Below are 10,197 nucleotides of genomic sequence, written 5' to 3'. Positions count from 1 at the left end.
GAGGGAGGGAGGGGGGAGGGGAGAGGAGGGGAGGGGAGGGGAGGGAAGGAAGGGAAAGAAGGGAAGGAAGGGAAGGAAGGGAAGGAGAGAGGGAGGAAAGGAGGGAGAATAGAGGGAGGAAAGGAGGGAGAAAGGAGGGAGGAAAAGAGGGAGGAAAAGAGGGACAGGTGATGGTTCCCTGGTTGGTTATTAAGTGAAACTAGAAGGCTGAGATTTCATTTCTGACCTTAGAGGTTGATGCCAAGAAGGTTAAATGGAATTTACATTATTATCACTGCAAATAGGGTGAAGCCTAAGAAAATGAACTTCCCTTGTGAAAACCTGTGAAGGATTCAGTTATCAGGGAAACATCTCCCACCACTGACCAATCAGGGTAACCATTTCTTTGAAAAATACTTCTTAAAAGTAGTTTTATCTAAAATCTAAGAATATTTTGAATGAAGAAATAAGAGAGGACAAAAACAAATGAAAAAACATTCCATCCTCATGGATAGGAAGAATCAATATCATGAAAATGGCCATACTGCCCAAAGTAATTTACAGATTCAATGCTATTTCCATCAAACTACCATTGACATTCTTCACAGAATTAGTAAAAACTATTTTAAATTTCATGTGGAATCAAAGACCCCGTATAGCCAAGACAATCCCTAAGCAAAAAGAACAAAGCTGGAGTCATCACACTACCTGACTTCAAACTATACTATAAGGTTACAGTAACCAAAACAGCAAGGTACTGGTACCAAAACAGACATATAGACCAATGGAGCAGAACAGAGACCTCAGAAATAACACCATACATCTACAACCATCTGATCTTTGACAAACCTGACAAAAACAAGCAATGGGGAAAGGACCTCCTGTTCAGTAAATGGTGCTGGGAAAACTGGCTAGCCATATGCAAAAAACTGAAACTGGACCGTTTCCTTACACCTTATACAAAAATAAACTCAAGATGAATTAAAGACTTAAATGTAAAACCCAAAACCATAAAAACCTAGAAGAAAATCTAGGCAATGCCATTCAGGACATAGGCGTGAGCAAACACTTCATGACAAAAACACCAAAAGCAATTGCAACAAAAGCCAAAATTGACAAATGGGATCTATTAAAGTAAAGAGCTTCTGAACAGCAAAAGAAACTATCATCAGAGTGAACAGGCAACCTACAGAATGGGAGAAAATCTTTGCAATCTACCCATCCGACAAAGGTCTAATACCCAGAATCTACAAGGAACTAAATCAAATTTACAAGAAAAAAACAACCCCATCAAAAAGTTGGCAAAGGGTATGAACAGACACTTCTCAAAAGAAGACATTTACGTGGCCAACAAACTTGTGAAAAAAAGCTCAACATCACTGATCATCAGAGAAATGCAAATCAAAACCACGATGAGATACCATCTCACACCAGTCAGAATGGTGATGATTAAAAAGTCAGAAAACAATAGATGCTGGTATCTATTGTGGAGAAATAGGAACACTCTTACACTGTTAGTGGGAATGCAAATTAGTTCAACCATTGGGGAAGACAGTATGGAGTATTCCTCAAGGATCTAGAACCAGAAATACCATTTGACCCAGCAATCCCATCACTGGGTATATACTCAAAGGAATATAAATCATTTTACTATAAAGAGACATGCATACGTATGTTTATTGCAGCATTATTTATAATACAAAGACATGGAACCAACCCAAATGCCCATCAGTGATAGACTGGATAAAGAAAATGTGGTACATATACACCATGGAATACAATGCAGCCATACAAAGGAATGAGATCATGTCCTTTGCAGGGGTATGGATGAAGCTGGAAGCCATCATCCTCAGCAAACTAACACAGGAACAGAAAACCAAACACCTCATGTTCTCACTCATAAGTAGGAGCTGAACAATGAGAACACATGGACACAGACTGGGGAACATCACACACCAGGGCCTGTTGGTGGGGGATGGGGGGGAGGGGAGAGAACTTAGAGGAGGGGTCAATAGGTGCAGCAAACCACCATGGCACATGTATACCTATGTAACAAACCTGCACATTCTGCACATGTATCCTATCTTTTAGAAGAAATAAAGGACAAAAAATTTTTAAAAATTAAAAAAAGAATATCTTGAATGGCAGTATCAGGCCTGGTTGAAATCTGCACCTGAACTTAGGCACATGTGGTGGCTGAGCTCTTCAAATGTGGCTAGTGCAACTGTGAAACTAAATTCTTAATTTTGTCTGATTTTAATCCATTTTAACTTAAAAATGGATACTCAGTTCAGTTACTGGAAGACATTTATGTTTATTTGGAATAATTTGGGGATGTGAATCTGCTTGTTTATCTGTAAACTGTATGAACTATAAATGCATTCTTATTCTATTCATCTCTTGGAGTATTCTTCAGTGCCTCAGGCATTGTGCTCCCCACTAAGAGACCAGATAGAGCAGTTTCCACCCTTATGGAGCCTCCAGTAGGGCAGGGAAGATAGACCATAACAGAATGGCAACTGAGAGCCACAACAGGGAAGTTTGCGGATAAACGAGAACAGAGTGGGGGAGCCCCACGTGTGCAGGGAGAGCAGGAATTGCTGAGATCCTTCTGAATTCAATTGAATGCACTAGGAAATCTTGTTGTTGTTGTTGTTGTTGTGGGGGTTGGTGGTGTGTGTGTATGTGTGTTTCAGACAGGGTCTCATTCTGTTATCTAGGCTGGAGTGCAGTGGTACAATTCTAGTTCACTGTAGTCCTGAACTTCTGAGCTTAAACAATCCTCCTACTTCAGACTCCCGAGTAGCTGGGACTACAGATACGTGCCACCACACTTGGCTATGTTTTTTTTATTTTTATAAAGATGGGGTCTCACTATGTTTTCCAGGCTGTCCTTGAACTCCTGGGCTCAGGAGTTTCTCCAACCTTGGCCTGCAAAGCTGCTAGGATTACAGGGGTGAGCCACTGCACCCCACTTTGGAAATCTTGATTTTTGTTCTACCAAAAGAATTCCCTGCTCTAAATATTTACCAGATAACATAAGCCCAGCTCATTCATGAACATCAACCAACATCTGATCTGAAAATAAGACTGTTCATTTTTAATATAATTTTTTCCTTAACTGTGAGCTCATCTTCAGACTTCTCTGTGTCATGTAACTTCGGTGCCTTAAAATCAACAAGGCAGATAGATGGTCAGTGATTCCAAACAAAAGAAGTATCTATACATGAGTTTTCAAGATGGAGTCCTTATTTGCTTCTAGTAACCCTTCCCAAATAGTGGGGAGAGATTAAATATGTGGATCAATTTTCCTCTATGTCATAAGACACCCTGGACAGTGTTACTTGGCCAATTGCGCCTATAGTTCCATTTAAAAGAGTCATTTATCAACGTAAAAATGTTATAGTACCTTTTGAATAGTTTTGTGATCCTTTTCTGCCATCTCTTTCATACTTATAAGTTCATCTTCTGTAAACAAAAGGAGAGAGAGGCCAACCATGAAATTACATGCTTATGCCCCTGTATTTAAACGGCCTGCTTCAGGGCAGGCTGTGGGGCACTAGCAGGCATGGTGGACACAAGGCCTAGCAGGACTGTGACCTTCACAACTGCCCTTGACATTCACAGCCTTCTTCCTGCTGTTCAGATGGCTGGTCAGATAGGGATTAAGAAGTAAGTTCAAGATCCAAGTGTGGCTGAGGGCTGAAAGCTTTTCATCAATACTAGTGATGGACATTTTTGCTGTTAGTCACAGCCAATGCAAAGAGCTTTAGCAGGTGGCAGTTTATGACTTAATAAGAACGACCCAAAACTAAAAAGCCTCACTATGCCACAGCAGAAGAGAACAAGACTATACTGACGTGGTAGAATTTTACATCCAAGGGATAATATGAATATAATATATCTCATTTTATTGATACTTTGCTATAATTCATTTTATTGCCTGCTTATTGCTTTGAATAAGCAGATTAAGGACAACATCATGTAATTAACATAATCACACGGATCACAGTTAAATGAAAAAATACATTAAAGCAATCTCACTTTGGTGATTACTTTCTTCCCTTTTCCATATGTTCTAACAACTTCGGTGATTTAAACACAACTTTCACCAATGTGTGTGGTATGAAAGAAAAGGGGTATAAAGTATACAAACGAAATTGTATATTTAAACTTTGTATCAAAACTGGAAGTAACTACTAAGTAGGAGCATATTTTCCTGAAGGGCTAACTCTGTTTTCCCCACAAAGCATATCCCTATGTGTACTCTTAAGTATTTAAATGTTATCAAGTTCAGATAATCAGTTAAGCATCTGAAACAAATCAGCAAAAGTTTCTATCTGGTTATATTTCTAAGTGAAATGGAGCACTGATTAGCAAATTTTTGCAAAGGCCAATGTCTGTCTTGAAACAACATCCTGAGTTAACATGATGACATGGCTCAGGGATACAACTACAAACACATCCTCTGTCCCATGTAAGAAATGCTATCTTCAATAAAAAGCAAAGATGGCTATGAAATTGATCTTTTAAATGTAAATAACCAAACAAATGTATGTTTGGAAAAGACAAACATAGTTATGAGCTTTACAAAGTGACCAATATATAGATTTTCTCAAAGGTGATTTCAAAATGTTACCTAATCCTGAATTTTCTTTTAGATTGATCTGGATTTCTTCTTCAAGCTCTGAAATGATCTGAAGCAGCCTCTCATTTTCCACTTTGTACTCCAAATTTTCCTTTTCTACGTTTGATTTTGGAGAGCTGGTTTCCTTGGGAAAAGATTCCTAAAAGATGGAGAATGCCATATTTCTAAGCAGGGAGCCAAGGATTTAAATATGCAAGACAAGGACAATACAGATACAGAAAAGCTATCATATAATTTTCTGAATTCTATTACACACTTATAATAAGAATAGTAAAAAGGAAGGAGCCTAAATAGAGCTTGCTGGAAGAAAGGCTCCAGTACATTCTGTACAAAGACCTCAACACATGGGGACATTTTATTGACAGGAATAATGCATATCATACTGTTTGTGTGCCCTCATCATTCAGGTCAATTCATTATGGAGGCTGTGTCCGGGGAGGCAGCTGGGGCCCCTCCACCCACACTTCCCTCTGTGTGTGTCTGAAGTGCTGTCCGCCTGTAACTAGGCAAGCTGGGGGGACCAGGACGGGCAGCGCCAGGGGGTGGCAGAGTGCATGGCTAAGGAGGGGGGCTTGTTGCCTTTGTGGCATTTCCCAGTGTCAGTGCTGCCAGTGTCATGAGGAGCACATCACATGTCAAAGTGGTGACGTTTTCAGGCTGGGAGCCGCATGGAGTCCATCAGGCACACGGATATCCACACAGTTGGTTTTCTGCTTGGTGGAGGAGCCACCCAGAGGCAATTCATATTCTGAACATTAACATGGCTTTGCATGCTTGTCACACGGGGTCTGTGCAGGCGTTTAATGCTATTGAAGACTTCGGTTTAAATCTCTATGCAAACAGTGATTACCTTGTAAGAAGGTTTCAGGATAACTTACAACAAAAGACTTTAAAGTTATAGTTTTAGTAAAGCAAACTCATTTACATTTTTATTATGTGCGTCTTTTGTTTAAATCTTGCCATGTCCATTATGGGAGAGCTTTTTCTTACGCAATAGACGCGCTTATTGGGACAGCTACTTTTTTTTTTTTTTTTTTTTTTTTGCCTTCTTCTTGTCTGTTTCAAAGCCATTGAAAACATCTGAATATACTCCCTTATGGTTGTCTAGATTTTACTGTCACACATTAAAAAAAAAAAGAAAATTAAGATGTAATGGATTGGGGAAGTTGGTGCAGAACTTTACACAATATTTATTGTGGTACAATAATAAACAGATTATGCAATCTCAAAGTATTAGTCATTATATTATTATGCCAAAGGAGATAGAAGATTCTACATGCCTTGTTAAAAATTACTACAGATATTAAAAATACTTTTGAACTTAATAAAAAAATACTTTTGAACTAAATCCATCGCAGGTGAATTATAACTTATTCTTTTTACAGTAATTCCATGATTGCAATAAATAAAAATAAAATCTTCCCTCAAAAACAAAATCATTTCTCTCGACTGATTTCCCTTTGGAACTACACTTTCATTTAGTTTAAGGATATGTGTAAGTAAATTATTTAAATATTTTCCCCTGTAACAGTTTGAAAGAAAAAGAAGCGATTTAAATTTTTTTGTAGTACATTAGTAAGTACATTAATAAGTCCTTTAAAACAAGTGACTTACTAATGAAATTACATATGGTATGTATGTGTGTGCATGTAAGAGTTAGTAATATTTAAATTATGTTGTTAAATTTTGCACTAAGCTCAATGACCAAATCTTCATGACTTTGATTCACCATTTCATTTAAATTATTTGAGCCCAATTCATTCTTAACTAATGAGAACTAACAAACCTAGTAAGTAGTTGATAAACAACACTGAATCCCAGTCATTAATTTCTTGTCCCACATTGTTCAATTTGAGACCATCATAGAATGCATTTATAGACTAAAAGTTTGGTTTTTTTTTTAAGAAAGAAAGAAACAAACAATACTGGCCTTAACAGGCTTAAGCATACTTTTCCTCACAGTGGCAGAATATGAACATCCACAGAGGATTACACAAGCACCCGATTCTCATAAACTAAAGAAGAACTATTTGAATTCATCAGATGAAGTGTAAAATTTACAAATGGTAGCAGCTAATACCTAACTATGGGTTCTAAGAATCTCTTTGTATGAAAGCAGGACGCAAGGAAAACACATTAAATCTGGGGATTTGTCCTCCACATATCAATCCACAACCCCTGTTCTTCTGAGGTTAACCCTTAGCTCTGTCCCCACCATCTGTCAGCTGCGGGAACTGCAAGTAATTAACTATTCAGTTGCCCACAGCAATGAGGACACTCATTAGCAAAATGAACAAAGGGATCGTTCTGAGCTGCTACGGTCCTCTGTTACACTCTGAGTGGCAGGTTTTGTGGTGGTGTTCCTTCTGCCATCTGCCCACACTGCTAGTTTGTGCTTGCTTAAACCACGAGACTTTAAAAAAATAAACTGCATTAATAAAACGAGGTTAAGAAGGACGGAGATCATTAAAAGGCGGTTAACTGGATGTAGCCGTTTAAACCACACTATACTCTGAGAGAGACTGTGTGTAATCCTTGATCATTCTGGAATTTCAAAATTGTAAAGAAACTTGACAATCTCAAGTTTTTATTTCATATTATAAAAACTAGGACTTCAGGCGGTAGCATATGTGCTATATCTTTTGTGAATATTCACAAGATGCATACAATTACAAACTGAATCCCAAATTGAATCTTGAAAGAATCATTTTTGAAAACAGGTGTACTTGGGAGCTTTGCTCCTCAAATGCGGTCCATGGACCAGGAGCCTCAGCATCACCTGGGAACTGATTGGCAATGCAGCCCCTCAGGCCCAACCCAGGGCTACTGTGTCAGAGTCTGCATCTAACAACACCTGCAGGTGATGCGTGTGAGTGGTAACGTCTGAGAAGTCCTGGTTCAAAGCACTTTCTGTGCCTTCTCAGCAGTTTCCCTTCCATGGGCTCCATTGAATTGGACATCTCAATTTTCTGGGGAGGAGTAGAGTTCTGATGCAAGCCCATGCCTCATGACAGTCACAGAGAAGAGCAGGTGCTTTCCCAATGAGTGACAACCAGGAAAGTGGCACTCTGGGCAGTGCAACCCTGCAGAGCTGCCACTCTTGAATGGCAGCTCTGTTTCAGAGCTGTCAGCAACAAGCAGATATGCTCAGCAATGGAAGGTAGGTGGGTGATGGTTGCGGGGCTCATCAGTGTTGGGATAAGAAAGAAAAATGAAAAGTCTATTCAAAATGCCAGCTCCAACTGAAATTAAAACACATGCACAGGCGCACGCGCGCGCGCGCGCACACACACACACAGACACACACACACACACACACACACAATCACAGAGACATAAAGGCTTAACCTCCTTTATAAATTCTCAAGAGGATTAGCCAACGGACAGCATGGAAACCTGATGACTACAATGGCATGCAGCTGAGTCACATTGATTTCCCACTGAATAAAACCTGAACATTTCATCCCTTGAATGAAGTTGCTCTTGGGAAAGTTCAACATTCAGGATGTTCCCATCTGGAGATGAGAAATATTACAACTACTTATTAACTATAAAGCTATTGAAGTAATTTGATAATCAGTAAGAGTAAACTAGATAACTGCAGAATTAAAGCTTGTTTATTTCACTTTTTTTTTCAACTTACTTCCACTGCTACTTTGAAATTTTTAATTGTTTTTCCAAATTTGGTGTTCCCAATCTAATTCAAGACTTGGTGTCCCAAGGGTTTTTTAAATACCACTAGAGGGGGCAGTTGAGTCAGATGAAATTTCAAATAAAAAAGATCATCTAGAACTTAAGTGGCATGAGGTTTTAGGAAAGTTTGTTCTTAGAGAAGGTAGAAAAAAAAAATGTGTTTCGTTTTATTTGATATAAGCCATGATCTGCCTTTGTGGAATCTGCGTCTGTGTTCTTGAAATGGTGACATGTATGTTTTCCATCACCCTCAGTCAAGAGGGGAGAGCAGAGCCCTGCGCTTTGTTGGGGTCTCCAGGAGAAATCCATATACCCCGTTAATCAGGATCACCTCACCTTCCTCAAATCTTAAAGTGTTTACAGAAATTATAACGTTCTCTTTGGGGGTTAATTGCAATGGAATAACCAGGGTATTCTGGATGCCACTGAAAGCCAGAGAACAGCCGGCTTACACATGAGCCTGTGTGGTTCCCACCTGCTATCCTCTTCACAAAGCCACAGCCCATCCTCACGGTTTCCCCAGAATGTCCAGCCAGGCCAGGTGACTAGCTGAAGAGAAAAGTTAGACGTGTAAACATTTCAAGAGTGTGGGGAGCTGTCTTACCCAACTGGGGTGTTCTCAACAGTCCAGAAGTCTGTTTGGTACATTTTATGGAACATAAACTGATGGCTATAAGGATTTGTGCATTTCCTTATAATACCTGAATTGATATACGAATATTTCTTCAAAGAACTCGAAGCAATTTACATTCAACACAGCAGGTGTTGTTATCATAACTCTCTACTTTAGCCAGGCAGGTATCATGTTGCATTTCACAAATGGGAAATAAATGGATCAAAATTGCCTTGCCACATCTACACTGGATGTCTTTGGCCAAGGCAGGATTAAAAGAGAACTATTATAGTTTTTAATCTTTTCTATTAAACTGTTTTCTCCAAAAAGCAAAGGTAAAGGTAAATGTAAACCCAAGAAAAGGTTTTTCAAAAAGCAAATGCAAAAATTGAATGTGCTTCCTAGTCCAAGACATATAAAAAAAAATATTCAATTTTATTCAATCTATGCTATTGACACAATACTGTATTGCTTAGAAGGTGTTCAACCTTTTTCTAGATATTTTTCTGGATACAAAGATTTCTAATAGATTAACAAAACAAACACTTAAACAAAGCAAACATTTAAACCAGTTTAAATATGAACCTTCAGAATGGTTTGTGTTTGATTCATTATCTCTTATAAGCTTGAAGTTTTAAATAAGAGTACTAGTGAGGGATTTAGATAAACCATAGACTGTACTCAAAGGCATGAGCAACCCATAAGTGTTTCTTTCTAGTGTTAACATTTTGACATATAACTTTTCAGATTTTCCTGTATGCATGTGTCAATACTTCTAAGTGTATTAATCTATTAATAATTATTAATGTATTATATTACATTGTAATATATTAGAACAATCTATACATTATAATCTATACATTTTCTATAGGCATATGCATATTATATATTCACTACAACCTTTAATTCTTACTGTAGAGGATAGAGCTCCCCCTCTGTAAGTGGACTTCAGATTCAGGTGAACTTTGGTCCGTGTACCATCTTTACCATGTACTACCTGTGTGCCCGTGAGAAAGTTACTTAACCACCCCGTCTCTGCTTCTTCATCTGCAAACTGAACTGTGAGAATGACAAGAGATGCCATCGATGAAGTATCTGATACCTGCTATTGATATTCAATAGACTTTTATTCCTCCTGGGTCCCAGTATCTGTTAGCCTTTCCAACTCAAACAATCAGCTTCTTGCTCTTAGAACTTAATAATAAAATCCTCTCCAGCTCTGGACTGTGGTTGAGCCTGAGACAGCTGGTGGCTCAGAGCAGAG

General features: G+C 38.6%; 1 protein-coding gene across 1 annotated transcript in view; it reads right to left on the bottom strand.

Annotated features, from left to right (window-relative positions):
* Positions 1 to 10,197, bottom strand: part of C9H10orf67 (chromosome 9 C10orf67 homolog) — a 132,899-nt gene that overhangs the window by 84,210 nt on the left and 38,492 nt on the right. The window contains exons 6-7 of the mRNA XM_026454766.2: positions 4,619 to 4,766; positions 3,389 to 3,447 (exon numbers count right to left, since the gene is read on the bottom strand). Coding sequence (XP_026310551.1) covers positions 3,389 to 3,447; positions 4,619 to 4,766 — 207 coding nt within the window. The remainder of the gene's footprint in view (positions 1 to 3,388; positions 3,448 to 4,618; positions 4,767 to 10,197) is intronic.

This window comes from Piliocolobus tephrosceles, chromosome 9, assembly GCF_002776525.5.
Source record: "Piliocolobus tephrosceles isolate RC106 chromosome 9, ASM277652v3, whole genome shotgun sequence".
NCBI classification, from domain to species: domain Eukaryota; kingdom Metazoa; phylum Chordata; class Mammalia; order Primates; family Cercopithecidae; genus Piliocolobus; species Piliocolobus tephrosceles.
This window is presented reverse-complemented; position numbering and strand designations above follow the sequence as displayed.